The sequence below is a fragment of the Polypterus senegalus genome, chromosome 6, assembly GCF_016835505.1.
Source record: "Polypterus senegalus isolate Bchr_013 chromosome 6, ASM1683550v1, whole genome shotgun sequence".
NCBI classification, from domain to species: Eukaryota; Metazoa; Chordata; class Cladistia; order Polypteriformes; family Polypteridae; genus Polypterus; species Polypterus senegalus.
Window position 1 is genome coordinate 95,898,072 of NC_053159.1, and position 22,338 is coordinate 95,920,409.

At 43.5% G+C, this 22,338-nt stretch overlaps 3 protein-coding genes across 10 annotated transcripts in view; 1 reads left to right on the forward strand and 2 right to left on the reverse strand.

Moving 5' to 3' along the window:
- The window catches only part of bud23 (BUD23 rRNA methyltransferase and ribosome maturation factor), a 41,674-nt gene extending 33,182 nt beyond the window's left edge, over nt 1-8,492 (reverse strand). The window contains exons 1-3 of one of the 3 annotated variants that reach the window (XM_039756576.1): nt 2,559-2,751; nt 705-849; nt 274-311 (exon numbers count right to left, since the gene is read on the reverse strand). In XM_039756576.1, coding sequence (XP_039612510.1) covers nt 274-311; nt 705-806 — 140 coding nt within the window. In that variant the 5' untranslated portion in view covers nt 807-849; nt 2,559-2,751. Of the gene's footprint in view, nt 1-273; nt 312-704; nt 850-2,558; nt 2,752-8,419 lie in introns of those variants that run through there. The other 2 variants (XM_039756578.1, XM_039756577.1) reach the window with 2 other exon arrangements.
- LOC120531299 (dnaJ homolog subfamily C member 30, mitochondrial-like) lies at nt 8,196-10,401 on the forward strand. Its single transcript, XM_039756575.1, has one exon. The coding sequence runs from the start codon at nt 8,210-8,212 to the stop codon at nt 9,137-9,139; it is 930 nt and encodes a 309-aa protein (XP_039612509.1). The 5' UTR covers nt 8,196-8,209; the 3' UTR covers nt 9,140-10,401.
- Nucleotides 10,402-12,063: 1,662 nt separating this feature from the next.
- Nucleotides 12,064-22,338, reverse strand: part of LOC120531298 (SH2B adapter protein 2) — a 74,649-nt gene continuing 64,374 nt past the window's right edge. For 5 of the 6 annotated variants that reach the window (XM_039756568.1, XM_039756569.1, XM_039756572.1 and 2 more), the window contains exon 9: nt 12,064-14,504. In XM_039756568.1, coding sequence (XP_039612502.1) covers nt 14,197-14,504 — 308 coding nt within the window. In that variant the 3' untranslated portion in view covers nt 12,064-14,196. The remainder of the gene's footprint in view (nt 14,505-22,338) is intronic. The other variant, XM_039756574.1, reaches the window with a different exon arrangement.

Here is a 22,338-nt window from a genome sequence, read left to right on the forward strand (position 1 = left end):
CCGCATGCAGTGGGAGACGCACCAGTGTGCCACATTTCAGGTCAGAGGCATGACAAGCAAAGCTGTGCATGAAAAACAACCAAGCAAATGGAAACGGTGCTCTAAAGACACAGACGGCAGAATGGCCTACCCTTCTATTTTAGAATGCAAGCTTTCTGGCAAAGGCGAGGTGTTAAGACATCGTAGGCTGGCATTTGACTGAAGTGGACACAAAGCTACAAAACTAAACACACTGAGAGTGGGAATGAAGACGTGGAACACAAGGCCACTTACTTCTGGGTGTACTTTCTGGCTTCTTCTTCATTGTAATACTGTGAATAAAAAGAGATGCAGAGTGTGTGACAGCCTTCTCACAGGGACATATAAATATGCAGGTCACACTGCTGACCTTTTATTAAAACAGTAATAAGAATAAAATTGCTAATAATAATAAAGCTTAGAACTAGAAACACCGACAGGCACCTGTGTAGTCAAACACCCTTTTCTAAAAATATACACGACATACAAAAGATACCGTCAGCTACCTCACTGATCATCTTACCAAGAGTACGTGGCAGAAAGGAGACCCCGAATCCAGCGGAGGGCTGGGGGGTCACAGGCAGGATGGACAGGACTGTGGTCCGGCACGGGGGCCGATTTTCAGTCACCGTCCAACCTAATGTGCACATCTTTGGGGTAACGGAGGTAAAGTGGCCCACAATTACCTCTGCCATGTACACGTTCACTCCAAAAATGCCAAAGGCATCCTTCTCAGTCCAGCAGGTAAACAGGGTGAAGAGGCTGGTCTGCAGGTTCAAATGCAGCATCAAGCAGGCTAAGCACACCGTAAGGTAGATGGGCTGTTTGGATCTGTGGTGACAAAAGCAAAATGAAATCTGCACAGAGCTCAGTGCTGGGCGGTATGACTAGAAGTCTACATCACGGTGTTTTTCTAAATTATCCCGGTTTCACGTATTTTTGTTCCCCCATGCATGAGTGGATGTTAGCCACATTTTCCACTGCAATTACTGCAGTAGACTGGCTAAGAATAATCTATCCCACTGTCATGAGAATTGTACAAAAAAACATTTTAATGTGCACACCAGTATGAATACAGGTTTGCATGGCCCCATAAAGTGAAGGGTGTGGCACTAATGAAGAGAAGGAATCACATTGCATGACAGTTGAAGTCAAAATATAGAACCTTTTTATTTAACAAATTTTGCATACAACTTTTCAACCATCCAAAGAGGCATTTAGACTTAGTAAAATATCCAGAGGTGCTTGTCAAAAGTTGTATTGCACTGTACATGTCTTAGAAAAGGAATAAATAGTAAATATTTTTTGTAAACCAACCACACTTTCTGTTAATGTTAACAATCTCTGTCCACTGACACTTTAAACTGACTTTTTAAACAACTTTACCATCATTAAACTGCATAATATTTAAACTAATAAATAATAACAATAAAATAAATAATAGTGTAACTTCTAGTAATAATACTATTACTTCAAGCCCAGGTGCATTACACAGTATTCACCAAATTAAAATAAAATAAAACAAGTACAACTTGGTGATGACATCTTTACTGAACCATCATTTAGGCAAACTGCATTAATATGGACCTCGCTTCAAGCTAAGCTATATACATAAATAATAAAACTGCAACTTGCATTTATAAAGCCATTTGTGGTGTAGCCCTATGGAATCAGATCTGGGCCACGGTGAGGAAAAAAAATACTGTGTGTCGAGATTAAAGTCGACATTTCCACTTTATTCTCATAATTTTTTATAATAAAAGTAGAATATCGTGCAGTAAACTTCATCTTTAAAACGATTGTTTAATTTACTAGATTTTCTCAAACCACGTCATAAATTAATGTAGCACATTAAATGCTTCAAGTTGTTCCCTGACCCAGTTGTTAATCGCTACGCGCCTCTTAAACTGACCTCCTCGTCTATGGCGAGTAACACTGTACCATAAAAATGTTAGGTTCACTTCGATGGTTTCACTTTTAAACGTCGAAATGTTCGCAAGTGTGGCTTACTCAGACAAGGCAGCACACATCGACACAACACCGCCTCCCGAAACAGAAGCTAGCATACGAAATGCTGATTAACAGTCCGGTCGTTCTCCATCACAGCCCGTGTGCCCTTGTGGTCATAATCACGAATAAAGTGACCTGGAAATGTCCGTTTAACGTCAACTTCCAATGCAGCCAGTACTGACTCAGACTGGGATGGCCAGCAAATGATGCACGAGGTTCTGTACTGGTAACAAAACGTGAAGTATTTAAACTGACAATTCCAAATAAGGTATACAAAACTTGTAAAAGCACAGCACAAAAAAAAAACACACAAGCATCATAAACTCTGTGACATGTACGCTTTCGAACTTTAATGTAAAACTAGTTAAGGTCAATTGACTGTAGATGCCTTGTTTGACTCAAAAGCTGCTTTTTCACAAATCTCTGCCATTTCAACAGCCTGGTTTAACACAACAGCGTTCGTTTGCGGATTTAAAACGTGAAACATGATAATTGCGTCACAGTCCTGCTTGTTTAAACTAACACCTTACCACTTCTGGAGGCGCTTTATGTTCCGGTCTTCGGCAGCTGAACGACATAATTGCACTAACTAAAATCGAAGATTCATTTACTTAAAAAGTGAAAAGTTCGTGTCTGCGTCCATCTACAATCACCACATGGCGCGAGTGCCCCTTGACGTCATCGCTGAGCGACATTCTCCTATGATTGGAGGAGAATTCGGTGACGTTGCGCATGCTCCACAAGTGCCTTCATTTATTTAAATAGACCGCTCGTTTGGCCGGTCTATTTAAATGCGGTTGGCTGACACATCCGTACGTTCAACAGTATGGAATGTGTTTAAATGAACTGGATTAAAGAACTTTGGACGAACACTACACCCTAGCAGATTTTTTTTTCAAAGCAAATTGTTTCCGTAATTTTATCTGTTCGGGCGTTCATCGAGATGGCGACGCAGTGCTGCTTCTCATAGTTGCAGAACTGCGGGTTCAAATTTCGAGTTTACTCGTTTTTCCTGTGTGCACCTAAGTGAGTTTAGAGTCATTGTGGACATCTCTGACTGAGCCCAGTGTGCACGGTTATTTAGCCTGCCTGGTCGTAGAAACACTCAGCCATCCTACGATTGGAAAAATAGTTTGGGTAGGGCGAGGTTTCCTGCGTCATATAAATGCTTCTGTAGGAGAAATTGAAGAAAATGTCTCTAGAATATGGTTTAAGTCGTATCTCGGTGTTCCTTCAAAGTCAGTGGCGAAGTGCTTTTAGCCACTGCGTGGTTTACTTGGAAACAGTAGCACACTGGAATTGAATACTTGTGTACAGCTTGATTTGAAAACAGACCGTTCCTTCTAACGCCCATGTTATGATTCACCTATCCCGTAGGAAACGAAAAGTGACAGATTTCTAAATCCGCTAGACGAGTTAAAGTTGGGGTATATGTGTGGGGACCTCGTTCAAGAAATGCCTGGCACCACACTGAGAGGAGTCCCAACATACATTTCACTAATGTGTCTGTGATTAAATATTACAGTTATGTGAAATGTATGTAATGTAGCTCATGAAAGTGGTAGTGTAGAGCACAAACTGTGGTACACATGTCAGTTACACATTCTGTACATACAACGACAATGATGTGTATTTAGTGAGAGGTTACATGGTGAGTGACAGATGAATAGAACTTTATTTGTCCCCAGGGGGAACTTTGGCTCTTTGTAGAAACTCCTTAAATATATATATATATATATAGATAACAACAGCATTTATTCAAATAGCATGTTTTCATACAAATTATGTATCTCAAAGTGCTTTACAGGATGAAGAAAGTGAAAAAAGAAAAATATAAAAAAAGATTTGGCAATATTAGGTAACAAAGAATAAAGTAAGGTCAGATGGCCAGGAGGACAGAAAGAATAAAAAAAAAAACCAAGAGGGCTGGGGGAAAAAAAAAATCTTCAGGGGTTCTGAGGCCACGAGACCACCCAGCCCACTCTAGGCATTCTACCTAACGTAAATGGTCTAAATCACTCCTCATGGTATTCAGGGTTCACAGTCATGTGGACATCTGGCCTTCAATCCATTATTTTTAGGTCTGCATGGTGCTTTGGTCAGGTGGTGGTAGCACAGAAAACTGGACAAAGACCAGCAGAGAAAGTAGTGGTTAGTATGGATTATGGAGATATAATTAATGCATATACAAAATAGCAGGGTTACACTAAAATGAAGCTAATAGAAATCCATATTAAAGTAATGTTTTTTAGCAGTTTTTTAAATGCCCCTCCCTCTTAGCCTGGTGAATTTCTATCGGTAAGCTATTCCACATTTTAGGTACATAACAGCAAAAGGCCGCCTCACCACTTGTTTTAAGTTTAATTCTTGGAATTCTAAGCAGACACTCATTTGAAGATCTAAGGTAACAATTTGGAGTGTAAGGCGAGAGGCATTCTGAAATATAAGATAGAGCGAGATTATTTAAGGCTTTGTAAAACATAAGCAGTATTTTAAAATCAATTCTAAATGATAATGGTAACCAGTGTAATGACATCAAAACTGGAGAGATGTGCTCAGCTTTTCTTTTCCTAGTTAAGATTCTAGCAGCTGCATTCTGCACTTGTTGCAATTGATTTATGTCTTTTTTGGGTAGTCCTGAGAGGAGTGCATTACAGTAATCTAGTCGACTGAAAACAAACGCGTGAACTAATTTCTCAGCATCCTGCAAAGTTATGAGTTCTAACTTTTGCTGTGTTTCTTATGTGAAAAAATGCTGTCCTAGTGATCTGATTAATATGTGATTTAAAATGTAGGCCAGAGTTAATAGATACCCCTAAATTCTTTACCTCTGTATTGACTTAATCCTAATGCATCAAGTTTATTTCTAATTACCTCATTATATCCATTTTTGTCAATCATTAAGATTCCTGTTTTCTCCTTATTTAGTTTAAGAAAATTACTACTCATCCACTCAGAAACACAAGTAAGACATTGTGTTAGTGAATCAACAGGGTCGGGGTCATCAGGCTGTATTGATAAATACAGCTGCGTATCATTAGCATAGCTGTGGTGACTCACGTTATGCCCCGAGATAATCTGACCTAACGGAAGCACGTAGATCGAAAAGAGCAGCAGACCCAGGATAGATCCTTGTGGAACACCATATAGGATATCATGGGACTTTGAAGTATAATTACCACAACTAACAAAGAATTTTTTACCTGTTAAGTAAGATTCAAACCAATTTAAGACACTGCCAGAGAGGCCCACCCATTGACTAGGGCAATTTCTAAGAATATTGTGATCAATGGTATCAAATGCGGCACTCAGATCTAAGAGGATGAGAACAGATAAATGGCCTCTGTCTGCATTCACTCGCAAATCATTTACTACTTTAACGAATGCAGTTTCTGTGATATTATTCAAGTGATCATTTATACATATATACACAATCGCACACACACACATTATATATATATATATATATATATATATATATATATATATATATCAGTAGAGTCTCACTTATCCAACATTCCATATTATCCGACGTCCCACCGCAAAAAAAAACCCACAAAAATGCATCAATTGGCAACAAGAACTGCAAGTTGTGAGCGTGAGCGTAGTCTATTTTTTGTTGCTCCCAACTCTACCGCAGCTAATTACAGTGGAACCTCGGTTTGTGAGCATAATTCGTTGCGGAAACATGCTCACAGTCCAAAGCACTCGTACAGTATATCAATCCGAATTTCCCCATAAGAAATAATGGAAACTCAGAGGAGTCATTCCACAACCCAAAACTATTCATATAAAAATGATTAATACAAAATATAAAGTAAAAATACATAAAGCAAATTAACCTGCACTTTACCTTTGAAAAGAATCATGGCTGGTGTGAGTTTCTAAACTCTTGTGGGATTCCACCTAATGTGACGACACATGGAAGAGCGTCCCAAAGCAATCGCAGTCTCCCAGCGCTGTAGCAGTTCGCCGTATAAGCGAATCTGAAAAGATCGTGGACATGCTATAAGCACCTGCCATTGATGGGGGATACAAGGAACAAGGAACATTATAAATGCACAGGGCACAGTACTGCTTTGGCAATGACCCTGCCTGAGTGCCATGTCTGTCTGTGTATAGGAGAATGGCAGATCCCGCTACAATAAATAACCGCACTGTTGCGGTTTCAAGCTTAAAAAAGCTGGTGTTGCTAAAGTACTGAGACTCAGCTTTGTGTTTTCGGGTGCAAGAAGGGGATTTGCAGGTTACAGCACAAACACATACACACACAAGCAGTCACAATGCTGTAGTTACGCTCATACAGATGTTGACTATATGAGTGATGGAGTTAAGGCTAGAAACTGCAATTAATTACATTGAGCAACAAGAAGAAGCTACAGGAATCGACATAATGATGCTGCAAAGATGGCGAGACACATATACACATATATATACATATATATACATACACATACACATACATATACACATATACATACATACATACATACATACATACATATATATATATATATATATATATATATATATATATATATATATATATATATACACACACACATACACATACATATATATATATGTGTGTGTGTGTGTGTGTGTGTATGTGTGTGTTTATACATACAGTACAGGCCAAAAGTTTGGACACACCTCCTCATTCAATGTGTTTTCTTTATTTTCATGACCATTTACATTGGTAGATTCTCACTGAAGGCATCAAAACTATGAATGAACACATGTGGAGTTATGTACTTATGGTTTCATTTCAGGTGACTACCTGTTGAAGCTCATCGAGAGAATGCCAAGAGTATGCAAAGCAGTAATCAGAGCAAAGGGTGGCTATTTTGAAGAAACTAGAATATAAAACATGTTTTCAGTTATTTCACCTTTTTTTGTTAAGTACATAACTCCACATGTGTTCATTCATAGTTTTGATGCCTTCAGTGAGAATATACCAATGTAAATGGTCATGAAAATAAAGAAAACACATTGAATGCGGAGGTGTGTCCAAACTTTTGACCTGTACTGTATATATAAACACACACACACACACAGTGGTCTGAGCACACAACAAAATGAAGGTAAAAGAAGGAAAATGTCTGCCCTGGCAACCACAGTCCCAGTGAGGTATTATGCAGTATTGCTGTTGGTATCAAGGAACCCCAGTAGTGTTTCTTGACATACTTCTGCTGACTAATCTGTTGTTATCTAAAAGTACTCAGTGTTAAGTGTGTCAAAGAGAGGATGTGAAGCATTGTTCATAATGGCACTCAGTTTTGTCTTAACTCTGTCCTTTGCTACGACCTCCTGGTGCACAGAGTGTGTCCTATAGCTGAGCATTCCTTTTAATTAGCCAGTTGATTCAGTGGACCTCTCTTGAAGTGATGGTACCAGCCCAGCACACCACAGCATTGATAATTGCACTGGCAATCACAGAATTGTAGATGTGAAGGATGTCACTTCCCTCTCAAGAAATAAGAGCCCACACTGCCCCTTCTTGTAAAGTTTCTCTATGTTACAGACAATTTCAACTGAACACTGATGTGGACTCCTATCTACATCCACTCCTTAAATGGTGACCAGACATAGAAGAGGTTTGGTGTAGTAAGAGTCTATAATCAATTTGTTGTTTTTGCTGATGTTAAGATGCAGACAATTCTCCCTGCACCGAGAAACAAAGTTCTCCACTTGACTCCTGGAAAATGAGCCGGTACTTTGAGATTAAAAATCCAACTCCTTGGGTACTGCAGAATACCGGCTGTCTATACAAAACGTTTAACTAAACATGTATATAAATTTATTATTCCATCCATCCATCCATATTCTAACCCGCTGAATCCGAATACAGGGTCACGGGGGTCTGCTGGAGCCAATCCCAGCCAACACAGGGCACAAGGCAGGAACCAATCCTGGGCAGGGTGCCAACCCACCGCAGAATTTATTATTTCTTCCCTGAATTAATGTTTACGCAGTTTAAAAAAAAAAACAAAAAACGACGTCGTCCTGTCTCCTTCAAGTGCTAACAGCGATCTACCGTAACTAGACGAGCCGCTTTAAACCGGTCGATCTTGCACACGCAACTTTAGAGTCTCTCTTGCTGATTGGTTGGCAATCAACGGAAGTCATCAACGATTGGCCGTGTCTCCGGAAACAAGTGAGGGAGGCCATCGGAGCTGTGATGGCGGAGGTTGCCCGGTCGTATAGACTTGGGCTGCTCCGTGTTGCATGCGACTGTCATGTACCTGCCGGTACCCTATGGACCGAAGGCGGCGTGCGGGCACTGGAGGATCGGGCGCCTCGCGTCACCATTCACGTTCCCGGAAAAGGTAACCGGAGAGTGGAAGTGACCCGGCTGAAATCTGCCCTTTGCAAAGCCGGCGGTGCTTACCTCTTATCCTTTACCGCTGCGAGGAGACTCGAATCGGGTCTGCGGCAGAGCTTTAGTGGTTGGCCGGCAATTGGAGTCACGGCCGGCAGGGGTCCCTTCACCCTCGGTCCGCAGTTGAGCAGGTCCTACGTACGCAATGGCAGCCAAGCCCCGGAGCTGCAGCTGTACAGAAGCAAGACGGCGTACTACGACATCCTCCAAGTGACCCCCAGCGCCACTCAGGCACAGATCAAGACGGCCTACTACAAGCAGTCTTTCTTGTACCATCCTGACAGAAACGCAGGCAGTGAAGAGGCAGCGCTGCGCTTCTCGGACATTAGTGAAGCCTACACGGTACTGGGGAGCATCAGTCTCCGCAAAAAGTACGACCGGGGCATCCTGAGTAAAGCCGACCTGCTGGGTACTGGCACACCTTCCCCCAGCGAGGGCCCATCCGCGTCCAAGGAGCGAAGCCAAGGTGGCCACAGTCAGCGGAAGTGGACACGAAACGGCAAACCCGTCACCCACACCGGGGACAAGCCGATCTTTGACTTCGATGCCTTTTATAAAGCGCATTACGGACAGCAGTTGGAACGAGAGAAAATGTTGCGCGAGTTAAAGAGAAAGCGCCAGGAGAATGAGAAAAAGGAAACCACCCTGAACAAGATGACCGAGGTGTCCGTGGGTCTCCTCCTGGCCATGAGCTTACTCATATTCTACAATTTGCGCACGAGTATGTGAGCCGCGGCTGCTGCTGCAGTTGTTCACATTTGAGCAGTCAGACACTTCAGCGAATGCCTTGGTGATTTCTGTCAGCTTTGTCTCGTTTTTAAACCAAATCTCTGCTTTTATTAAGGCGTGTATTGTAAGGTGTTGGTCGGCTTCAGTTTTAAAGTAATCAGTAGTTGAACAGTAACCTCAAGGACCACCTAGCTGTTTCGGTTTAATCAGATTGGCTGGCAGCAAAGAGAGGCTTTGATTTGGACGAGTAGCTTTTCACTAAAGTGAAGTCACGTCCTTCAGGGTCATTGCATGCTGCCTTATTGCTGGATGGCAGTTCACACATATAGGATGATTATGCCTTTTATTTCACAGTCTGTCTGTTAAACAATGCCATTTCTGGTTTTAAATGTAGCCCCCAAGCCATTTGATGCCCCGACACTGGAAAAGTCCCTTTGTTGGAGCAGCTTCTTCACAACAGCAAGTACAGGGAGAGGGCAGATCACCCCAGTGCATGGTGCCTTATTCGGAATCTGTTATTTACAGCTGTATGATGGTGGTATGGAGTACATGTAACTGGACAGAATTTTTCAACTTAGTAGAAGCTTATGCCACACTTCGCCATAACTGAGGACTTTTCTGTGGGATGTGGTTGCATCTGCGGCTATTCTCTGGTTTGAGAATGTTTCTCTACATGTACGTGCGTGTCTTTCAGGGACAGAATTTACAGACTTAAACTGCACGGACGACTGCAGAAGAAGCAGCCTGCACTGGACTGGAATCAGGCATTTCTGGTGTAAAGTTAAACATTAAAAACACTTTTAAATGAAGCTGCATTTAGTTAGATGTTTTGTGTCAAGAGGTAGCAGCTTATTTCAAGATGGTGAGCCAGACGATTGGTGGGCCTGCTGGAAGTAAAAGCTGCACCCGCTGAAGCCAGCCGGCCTCCCCTCCGCTCTGCAGCCTGGTTGGTTTCCTTGTGTGATGGCTCGATGGAGGTGCTTGCCTTGACTCTTTCCCAGTAGTAAATGGAGTTTTATGGACTGACTGACTGACTGATGCTTCATCCTTGACGGCTGTCACTCACTTTACATCCATTATCTTTAAAACGGTTGATTCAAGCAACCAGTAGGGGAACCTCAGAGGAACTTGAGACATGGCTGCAAGAAATGGTATTAGCTGTAATGACACCATTATATTTCAGAACTTAAGCAACACATACACTGAGACTAAGTCCAGAAGGAACTGCTATCTGTTAAGCAAAGCTGTTAAAAAAAAAAAAATAATAATAATAAGCACAGATGTTAAAAGTCACAATCACTTCTGATGCTCAGTGCTGTAGTCTGGGGTTTGAACCATTTGCCATATTTGAACTTACTTGCCTAGTCGAGACTTCAGCCTTCCCTTTAACAAGTTTGAGACACCCGGTTTTTCTAAGCAGGTTATCAACAGAAAATTGTCCCTTAACTCCTTAGCCCGCAGTGCTGCTGCAGTGACACAGAAGGACAAGGTGCCTGCTTTAGTCCTGAAAATATAAAAAAAAAAAAGAACTTGGAGTGGGTTAAAGTGGCTAACCAGCGGGCCACTTGAGGCAAATTCTGTTCAAATGAATTAGGGGATGCTGGCGTCCTCCATTTCTTGTGGGTCTGTTAACATTTATTTAACTACATTTGAGGCTTTAAGTAAGAATGCACTTTATGAACTAAACAAAAAAGGTTTATTTTTATTACTATTTCAATAAATGTCTAGAAAGACACTCGGACTGTACCTTCAGAATGGTGTCTCGTACTCCGTGGGTTCATGACTGTTCCACATTGACTTCAGGTTTTCAACTTCCCGCTGATAATCTTTATTGGTCTCCTCTGAGATGTTCAAGTTTTATTTCTAATCCTTAGGGTATTTATAGAAAAGAGCAAATCACAAACACACTTTTCACCACTTTGAAAATGTTTTGCTCATTGTAACAGTTTGGTCTGGCACATTCAAAGGTAAAGGAATACTGTGACAAGGCGGACAATGAAAAACTGAATGTCTGAACCAACAGGACACGGCGGCCACTGGGCTCTGGAGGAGAGTGGTGCCTCACTTCATACCAACGTCTGGGCACACCTGCTGCTCATGTGGCCCAGGCCATCTTTAGTGCCATCCTCTTTCCATCAGTGGCAATGACACCTGCAACATGTAAAGTGGCACCAGATGATTTAGTGGCAGAGGCAGCACTGGTGAGCTGTGGAGCTGCTGTGTCCCTCATGGACACCATAGCTTTTAAAAGCTAAGGAACTCCTCCTTTACAAATCTTAGCAAGAACTGAAAGGAACAGTTGGTTTCCTGGTGATTGGCCTGTCTTGTATATTTTTGCTTTAATTCTCCACCTTCAGTTTTCTCGGGTCCTTGCACCCACCATACAGGCTTTCTGCCCACCCTAGTCGATTAGGGAGAGTGTTACAGAGATCTGTGACAGGTACCAGCCCATTACAGGCGCCTGTCGTGGCCAAGTCTGTTCGAGGTGTGCCAATTCCTGCTCATGCCCATCACAGTTAGACCTGCACATGGACGTTACATGCCCACTTTGGCTGCACAAGCTCTGTACAGTTCAAATGCTGGAGTGCCACTCCTGGTGACTTTATTAGGGCCCATGGTGGTGTTCTGGTTCACTCGTGGTGATTTAGGGGTCCTACACAAGGGTGTTAAGAGGTGCTTGTTGTATTCCAGCCTCTCATCTACAGCTGTCCCACCCCACACAGGCCTGGCACTGGCAGGCCCACTCGGGGCCTCTCATCAAGGACTTTGTTCATGACCATTGAAGGGGGTCTTTTCTCTAGCTGGCCTATTCTAGGTGTGCCCACGCTGGCTGCAGTGACAGGTCTAAAGTTTAATGTGGGGAGGTCTTCACTTCTTGTACGGACCTTTGAGTTCACAAGCTCAAGTAAGACCAGAGACGCAGGTAAAAGAAAGTTCTTTAATTGTTACCGTCTAGACAGTCTTGCACTGCACAATGGCAATACGATATTACACTATAAATACGGACCACTGATCTTTGTACATACACTCAGAAAATGCAGCATTAGATTTGCAAATACAGCACAGCATTCTGTGCGATTCACAGATAAGTTGTGGACTTGAGTGCCCGTCTCCAAAAACCCACCATATTTTACTCGGACAGCACAAGGTCTAGATAAACAGAATAAAGGTTGATTTGGCACAGCATTAAAATACGAGCAGTTCAGACTTGAACTTCATCTCACAAGTTAAAAATCCTGCATCCCGGTGGTCCTCTGTGCAGCTTTGTCACTCACTGATGTTTGGGCTCCATTTAAGTTTGAACTGCTTTAGTACATCCCACCCTGAGGTGACAAAGTAGCACAATGTGACATCCAGTCTGCAGAATGGCTGCTAGAGTGACATTAGAGTGGGGTGACAGGGCAGGGCTTTATACCGTTTGCCAAAGTTTAGGAAATGGAGTCAATAAAGGGAGACATCCTGACGCCATCCAACTTCTCGGGTTCCTGCTGTCCCAATGGGTCTCAGAAGAAATGAATTAAAACTGAGGCGACTTTCATCAAAGTTCCAGGGCTGAGCTGCGCTTGGTCATTTGTGGGCTTTCCATTTGTGCTCCAGTTTTCATTCCAATCTGGTTCTTCCAATTGCAATTTGGAAGACATTGGTCAGACTAAAACAAATGGTGTCCCGTAATGGCTCCCCAAACCCACTGCCTCTGGAGAGATAGCAATGATGGCTACGTGAATGTCACACGCTTCTACTTCTGCGATAGTCCAGGTCTGAACTGAAAAATTACCTTGTTTAAAAAATTAAAAAACCTGATTCTGGTGTCCCCTGAAGCCCTGCCTTTAATCACCATGCTGCTGTTTAATGGTTTAAGTGTCAGTGTAGGGTTAGGGTTTAGGTTTCTAAAACCTACCTGATTTTGCAGTGTTTTCTTCACATGAGCAGATTTGTTTTCTGACTGCACTTGTCTTTCTGAGCATTAATTGCGTCATAGTATGCACTGCCATTTGCAATGGCGCCCGAGATCCCTTTAAAAACTGTCACTCAGTGGCAGTAAGAATGATTGAAAATGAACATGTATGAAGAGATGAGCCAATACCACCAATGCGGTAAATGTCGCACAGCGGTGTGCTTGGTGACGTTACCCGGACACTGGGGCTACGTGTAAGGACTGAGAGCCTCCATAAAGCAGCTCGTCTTTTATGGGGGTCACACTTGTCACGTGTGCAGAGTACGCTGAAGGTCTCACTTGCATGTTCTAAACAGCATGCAACATACCACCATTCTGAAGAAAGCAGGATCAAGAAATGAGTGAATGTAGGGGCTAAAGGCAGGCACTGGACTCCAAGTGATACGCTGGTTGGAATACAAAATGAGCAACTGGGCCACTTTTGAGGACCACTCGCTGGGTCAGAAATGAACAGGAGCTGGGGAATGGGGCAGGGAAATCTCTACTGCTGTTTGGAACTTCAGCCTCGATGACTGCTCAAAACGTGGACTTTTGTCGATGGCTGGAATGCATTGTCTAGAATGAATTATATATACACGTTACAGTCTAAAATGGTGTAAAATCTTAAAACAGACAGACCTGTAGCTTGAGGCGCTAGCAGCTCAAATTCTCACCACCGTGAGCCGTGCTCTTTATTTAAAGGACTGGAAGGTGTAGACAGGAGCGAGACATGGGAAGCACAGTGGCACTCCAAGAGCTGATGGTGGCATTTGTGATAAAGTGTGTTTAAGCACCAGTTCAATGCAGACAATGGTCCGTCAGCTGTGAAGTGGAGCTGAAAACAACATCATCTATGCAGCATTCTCTAGATTGTTCTGCTTCTGTTTCAGGAAAGGTGACCCATTTCTGACAAAATGTGCCACCAAAGTGTAGTTGATTCATTCTGAGACACCCTTACAGTCCCGCTTGCCAAGTATAAAAGTCATTGTGGGAAACCAAAGGATTCCAAAATGTGCAAAAAAGACGTTAAAACCAAACTAGAAGGACAGCACTCCCACAACCGTGCTACTCCGCGCCAGGCACTATATATCCATGTTCCGATCTGGCCAGCTAGGCACACCTCTCAGTAGAACGAGTACTGGTTTTCCACAGCTCGGGTTCTGCGGGAGCCATCACTCTCGTGGTAATCCTCTGAGCTGCCCCCTGCAGGCTCCAGCAGTCGCTCAGAACTGTTACTCCGGCTCCGTAAGCCCCCTACGGCCGTCTCCCCGCGAGGAAAAGGTGGCAGGGATGTTGGTGAGGAGGAGGCTGAAGATGCCAGGGTCTCTGCAGGCTGGCTGGCCGGCTGAACGGATCCAGTGAAGTAGTGCTGGGAGTCGGTTCGACAGGTGGGCAGGCTGCTGGGCTGCTGGAGCTGAGGTGCAATGGGCTCTTAAAAAAAAAACAAGAAAACACACAGTGGGGTTATTGAGGTTTGCCTCGGCACAGGACTCCTCTTTTTTAAGCCTGCCTCTTTTCAGACTCACTGATGACAACAGCTACAAGACGTCACAGAGTGCTCAGCGTAGTAAACAAGATGGGGTCTTTACGACGCAGAGTCATAGCATCAGCGACTAGGCTGTGGTTTCTAGTCTAATTTTGCAAGTTTGTTCATTGGGGCCCATCAGTGACCTTCCACATTTTAAAAATGTTAAAGACTTTGGACTTCCAACCCTGAGGTTGTGGGTTCAAATCCCGCCATTGACACCATGTGACCATGAGCAAGTCACTTCACTTGCTTGTTCTCCAACTGGAAAAAAAAAAAAAACAAACAAAAGAAATGTAACCCATTGTGTCTCAAGTCAAGCTGGATAATGGCATCAGAAGTGTTTTCATCCCCAGCAAAACGCTGCCATAAGTATGTTACAACTTAGACAGAAAAATGGCTGGATTTCTACCGGGGGCACCATAAGGAGGTGTCATTACTATGGATCATGACTGATCTGTCACACCTAGAGCTGGATTCTGGTGACCCTGAAAAAAAACTTTGTACCCAGTGTCCCTGGGGATGCTGGAGCTAGCAATGCCATGTCAGGCCTGTGTGGGGCAGAAGTGCCAGCGTGTTTTAACGATGAATGTCTTTGATGCCCTCGAGTCCCTGCAGTGGGAGGCGTGCCATCGTTTCCCCTTCATGAGATGCTCTTGGGAGCGACAGAGTAAACGCACATGCAGGAGGGAGGATTTCATTTCTGAATTTCCTCTCTGCAGTCAGCTCGCAGTGCTCAGAGACTCATTCCATTTCATCAGGCGGTCTCGGCGGATCACTTTGTGGTTTAAAGACGCATCCATTTCCAGATTTTGCCCGCAACTAAATCCAACAATTTTACCAGTCAGCCGTAGAACTAAGTGAATGAATATATTAGGAAATAATGCCAGCTAAGGGCCACGGAGAGGCTGGGGAATATTATTAGCAGCCATAATTAACTGGTAGGCAGGGGGAAGCTGCTGAGAGCTCCAACCCAAACTGACGGCTATTAATTAAAATGCATGGAAGAGAGTCTCAAATTGAAGAAATCGAACAAGAACTATTGGTTCTTTTTGGCATTCATTTTCTGATTACCATGTTGCTAAAGTGCAAGAGCAGGTGGTGTGAACACTGGCCATGAAATGTCATCAGGTTAATAAAGACCACCGGCTTCATGTGTTCCCAGGACCCTGGCCTCTCGCTGCTGCGTCAGACTCATCAGGCCTCCCTCCAGTTTTGCTGATGTAAGTAAGAGTTGTGACAGGTGGGCTAGTGAGGTAAGCAAGCCAGGGGCTGCCTCGCAGCTCCATTAACCTGGGCTTCCTTCTAAAGCTGACCCCTGAAAGGAGTGCTGGGGTACTGGTCTCAGTGTGGATGTGTTGTGGCTGGGGTGGTGGGAGTCCAGTGATATGGCCCCGTCGCTTTGGACAGATGCATGATAAACCACATGTTGTTTCCCGTGCTGATCGCTCAACCCCCTTATTGGCATGTGAAAATGGAGAGAAAGGAAAACGCACCGTGTGATGAGTCCACCTGCTGGCTGTGTAGGAACAGTGTCCAGTGCGCAGGATTAAGTGCCTTTCAGGACAGAAGTGTGTACACAGGTAGAGTTATTACCCAAATCACTGGAGGCCTTCTGTTTAAGACAGTAAGTAAACCCAAGATTAATGGTGACAAGGCACAAGGATTTCGTGGGTGTTTGATGGAAATGATGAACCCAGGGGGTTTTGGGCAGTGAGAGTGACAAAGGGTTCATTAGGACCACCTAGCCACTGAAGCAGGGTGGGCAGTTTTTTACCCAGTGGGTCAGGCTGACCCATCACAGGTCCGAGACCCATGGAATGCTTTTATATTTGTATTAAACTGGACTGACTTCATAAATGAGGGCCCTTCATTTTGGCTCATATCTGAACAAACCCACCCATAGCACCACACCAGGGGGACATTTGCAGATAAGGAATGTTTACTCCATCGTGGCAGCTGTGCCAACAAATACTTAGTGTAACAGTGAAAGAGTTGCCCAGAGAAACTGTGGCTCGTTTGGTGTGAAGATTGTTATGACAGATCAGCATGAGCAGGCATGAATTGATTCAGCTTACACGTCCATCGGACTACCTAAGGGTCTCACTCTAGGCTCGTCCTAAGCAGGCAGATTTACAACTTCTACAGCACACCAAGAATACTTCAAGCCAAATCCAGCATAGATGCAGACAGGGATGGTAAGCAGTCAATAGAAAATGTCACAGCAGGTCCCCTGAGTCTGAGATGGCACCTTGCAAACATATCTGAAACATTTCTGAACATGATGCAAAGCGCTGATCTTCGGGGATGGCCGCCAGCAAGCCTCAAAGATCCTTTTGGACAGGCCAGAGCCTGCCTACAGCATCATTAGCGTTGTTGGACTGTTACATCTGCACACAGTAGCCAACATATACTGCGATATATGAAGCTGACCACCCGGCATCATGATGACCAGTGACTCATACTTGTCCGTACGTATGAGTGACAAGTGCGCTGTCAAGCTAGCCAGGTCTGCTGTGGCTACTGTCAGCAATGAGTCCCACCTTGATGCCACCCAGTTTAGTACATGGAGATGACAGACAGTTGTGCAGTGTGGCCAACAATAATCATAAAGCCACAGCAGGTGTCATGTCATGGTGTGGAACTTTAGCCTCATATTGGCATTTTTTCAACAGCTGATAACACTCCTTCTTCTTGTGCGCATCATGACGGTGCAGACAGGTCTCATAATAGGACAATGCCCAACCACACCACTGTCGTAATGCTTAAATGAAACTTGAGTGGCATGTTCTGGAATGCCAATCATAATACACCCCATCTGCAGATCAGTGCCTCCCTCAAGGAGCAGCCACAAAGGAAGAGTCTGACAAACAAGAGGAGACCACCAAGCTTGCTTGTATCTCCTGCAGACCTTTTATTTTTATGAAAATAAATGATGTTGAGCTGCATGACTTGGTAGTTTGCAGCAGGTAGTCATAAACTTTTGTGTAAAGACGTGCTTCCTGGCTTCACCGTTAAATGCACTTCGCCTTAATTTACACCGATGTCTTTGTGAATGTGATTCTCTTTAATTCTGATTAATTTTATCATTTTTAAAAATGTTAAAGACTCTGAGTTAAGCTCCCTGTTTGAGAATGACGAGGTTTCAGACTGAGTGGTATGTGCCCTTTGGTTCAAGATGAATGACTTCTAGTTCTGTCATGACCAGCACCATGCACAGCAGTCCAGATGTGGGGTCACTAGTGTGGGGACTGATAGAACAGGTCACACGTCACTCTCTAGTGCCTAACTGATAACATGAGTATTAAAAAGCCCACGTAGGACCCACATGCTTCAGTTTACTCCAGTATCCCTCTATCTGTTCGTGGAAACTGAACCACTAGGTGCCGCTATTTACTCCTCAAAAAGCTTATTGTTTAAAGGATATTTGCAAACGAAACATCAAATCTCCCACTTCACTTCCAGCTTCAAAAAGCACTGCTTACTTTAAAATGTCTCTCTTGTCTGAGACCAAACCCCCCAAAAAAACAGTAGGCAATCACAAAAGTCACATCAGTAAGTAAGAATATTATTATTGTGTGTGTGTGTATATATATATATATATATATATATATATATATATAAATATACACACATATATACGGTATATACATATACATATATATAGCTCAAAAAATTAAAGGAACACTTTTTAATCAGAGTATAGCATCAAGTCAATGAAACTTATGGGATATTAATCTGGTCAGTTAAGTAGCAGAGGGGGTTGTTAATCAGTTTCAGCTGCTGTGGTGTTAATGAAATTAACAACAGATGCACTAGAGGGGCAACAATGAGATGACCCCCAAAACAAGAATGGTTTAACAGGTGGAGGCCATTGACATTTTGGCCACTGACATTTTTCCCTCCTCATCTTTTCTGTTTTTTCACTAGTTTTTCATTTGGCTGTGGTCAGTGTCACTACTGGTAGCGCGATGCGATGTCTGGACCCTACAGAGATTGCACAGGTAGTCCAACTTCTCCAGGATGGCACATAATTACGTGCCATTGCCAGAGGGTTTGCCGTGTCTCCAGGCACAGTCTCAAGGGCATGGAGGAGATTCCAGGAGACATGCAGTTACACTAGGAGAGCTGCACAGGGCCGCAGAAGGTCCTTAACCCATCAGCAGGACTGGTATCTGCTCCTTTGGGCAAGGAGGAGCAGGATGAGCACTGCCAGAGCCTTACAAAATGACCTCCAGCAGGACAATAATGTGAATGTCTCTGACCAAACAATTAGAAACAGACTTCATGATAGTGGCCTGAGGGCCCGATGTCCTGCACCGTGGCGCTCAATTGGCATTTGCCATGGAATACCAGAATTGTCAGGTCTACCACTGGTGCCCTGTGCTTTTCACAGATGAGAGCAGGTTCACCCTGAGCACATGTTACAGACGTGAAAGGGTCTGAAGAAGCCGTGAAGAACGTTATTCTGCCTGTAACATCGTTCAGCATGACCGGTTTGGTGGTGAGTCAATGATGGTCTGGGGAGGCATATCCATGGAGGGACGCACAGGCCTCTCCAGGCTAGACAACGGCATCTTGAGTGCCATTAGGTATCAGGATGAAATCCATGGACCCACTATCAGACCCTATGCTGGTTCCTCCTGGTGCATGTCAATGCCCGGCCTCATGTGGCAAGAGTATGCAGGCAGTTCCTGGAGGATGAAGGAATTGATACCATTGGCTGGCCCCCACGCTTGCCTAACCTAAATCCACTAAAATACCTCTGGGACATTATGTTTCGGTCTATCCCACGCTACCAGGTTACACCTCAGCCTGTCCAGGAGCTCAGTGATGCCCTGGTCCAGATCTGGGAGGAGATCCACCAGGACACCATCTGTCATCTCATTAGGAGCATGCCCCCCAGATGTTGTCAGGCATGCACACAAGCACGTGGGGATCATACAAACTACTGAGTAGGATTCTGAGTTGCTGCAATAAAATTTCGCCAAAATGGAATAACCTTCCACATCATTTTTTCACTTTGATTTTTGGGGTGTCTTTGAATTCAGCCCTCTGTTGGTTGAGAATTTTCATTTCCATCAAACAATGTGGCATCCTTTCGTTCCTAACACATTACCCAGTCCATATCAGTATAGATACCCAGCATGACTTTTTTCCCCATTGAGATCTGACGTGTTTTCCAAGTGTTCCTTTAATTTTTTTGAGCAGTTTATGTACTGTATATACACTATATGTATATATGTATATAAATGTATGTATTGAGACACACTACTTAATTATTGAATTCAGGTGTTTCAGTCAGACCCATTGCCACAGGTGTATAAAATCACACTCTGAGCCATGCAGTCTCCATTTACAAAAATTTATAAAATTAAATAGGTCGTTCTGAAGAGCTCAGTGACTTCAAGCGCGATGTTGTAATAGGGTGCCACCTTTGCAATAAGATGTTTCATGAAATTTCATCCCTGCTGGATACTCCATGGTCAACTGTAAGTGGTATTATTGGAAAGTGGAAGCGTTTACGAACAACAGCAACTCAGCCACGAAGCAGAAGACCACGTAAAGTCACAGAGCGAGATCAGCGACTGTTAAGGTGCATGGTGCGTAAAGGTCGGCAAAGCTCTGCTGATTCCGTAGCTGAAGAGTTCCAAACTTCTACTGGCATAATGTAAGAACAAAAACTGTGCGGCGAGAGCATCACTAAGTCAAATGCCAAGCGTCAGATGGAGTGGTGGAAATGTGTTCTGTGGAATGACAGGTCCTGCTTCTCTGTTTGACAGTCAGAAGGGTGAGTCTGGGTTTGGCGGATGCCATGAGAACGTTACCTGCCTGACTGCATTGTGCCAACTGTGAAGTTTGGTGGAGGAAGGATAATGGTGTATGGCTGTTTTTCAGGATATGGGCTAGGCCCCTTACTTCCAGTGAAGGGCAATCTTAATGCTTCAGCCTACTAAGGCATTTTGGATAATGTCATGCTTCCAACTTTGTGGAAAAATTTTGGGGAAGACTCTTTTCTATTCCAGCATGACTGTGGCCCACTACATAAAGCAAGGTCCATAAAGACATTGTTGGATGAGTTTGGTGTGGAAGAACTTGACTGGCTTGCACAGAGTCCAGTCGTCAACCCCATTGAACACGTTTGGGATGAACTGGAACAGAGATTGCGAGCCAGGTCTTCTCGTTTAACATCATTGCCTGACTTCACAAATGCTCGACAGAATTAATGGGCAAACATTCAAACAGAAACACACCAACCATCTTGTGGAAAGCCTGTCAAGAAGAGTGGAAGTTGTTATAGCTTCAAAGGACAGACCAACTTCATATTAAAGTCTATGTATTTGAATGCAATGTCATTAAAGTCCCTGTTGGTGTAATGGTCAGGTGTCCCAATACTTTTGTCCATATATATATGTGTATGTATATGTTATCACACATGCGTGCTTGGGAGGCAGCCTAAGGGCTCAACAGGGAGTAAGACACAGAGACTGGGGTTGTTAAATGGTGCTAAAACCTTTTCTCCCTCTTCCACAGACCAGCAGAAGGAAAGTCTGCCTAAGACCCCACCTACTTCCGCTTCAACCCGCCCTCCTATGAGACCTCACTTCCTGCCTTAATCCCACCCTTTCCTGTCTACTCTCTATATAACCAGAAGCTTTATTCCTCTTGTTTAGTCTTGTTGAGACTTAGTTTTGAATGACTACTTTGTTTTGTGGTTACCACAGTATATGGTGTGGACTCCCCAAATCTTTATATTTGTTCTTTTTGTCTTTGTCACATTATACAGGGTGAGGCAGAAAGGACGGACGTTTTTTACAAAATCACAAAATTGTTAATTTTTTCTTACTGAAAATAGCATTTCAAAATATTGAAATAGCGTTTGACAATTTGTAGGGATGGAAATGCAGGTCTAAACGCAAAATACGCCTTACCGAACGATTACTGAGGCCAAATTCAGAAGAATTCTTCCGAGCAGATCGACTTAGACTGCGCATCAGGGCTATTCGTACGTTTTCCACATTTTCAGGGGTATGTGCCGTTCGTGTAGCCCCCAGCGGTCTTTTGTTCATTAGTGTACCTCGTGTACAAAGTGCTTTAACCCAGCGTAGGATAGTGTTACGAGCGGGAACAGCTTTATTTCTGTGGATATTGAAATGGCAACTCACGCTGAACTGCGGTAATAGATTGGTTGTTCTGGACAAAACAGTCATATGCAAAAACGCGGTGTTCTATCATCCATGGCTTCAACTAAAAAGAAAATAAAAAAATGCTAAAACTTTGCGAACCTAACGCCACCTACCGCACATCTGTCACTCCAACTAGTGGCGAGTTCTAGCCATTTCAAAGACGTCTGTCCTTTCTGCCTCACCCTGTATCAGGCAAATCATATGTTGTGCACTCTTTGCATTATTTGGCAGGTACTACAGTATATATATATATATATATATATATATATATATATATATATATATATATATATACTGTATATGGAAAAGAAAGTATGGCCATCCCACTCTGAAAACTGACTAGCAGCCATTTATTTGTGCCCGACTCACTGACTGTGTTTTTTTATTCTTACCCATTTTGCACTAGTGTAAAAATGGGAGCACCCAGGTTGGGCTCAATCAGAGGTAAGGCACGTGTGATTGCACTGAGGAGAAAGCAGTCATTCAAAGTGTGGTAATCAGTGGAGCGGCTGGCTTGAATAGGATGGACAGCTCCATGGAACTAAATGGATGT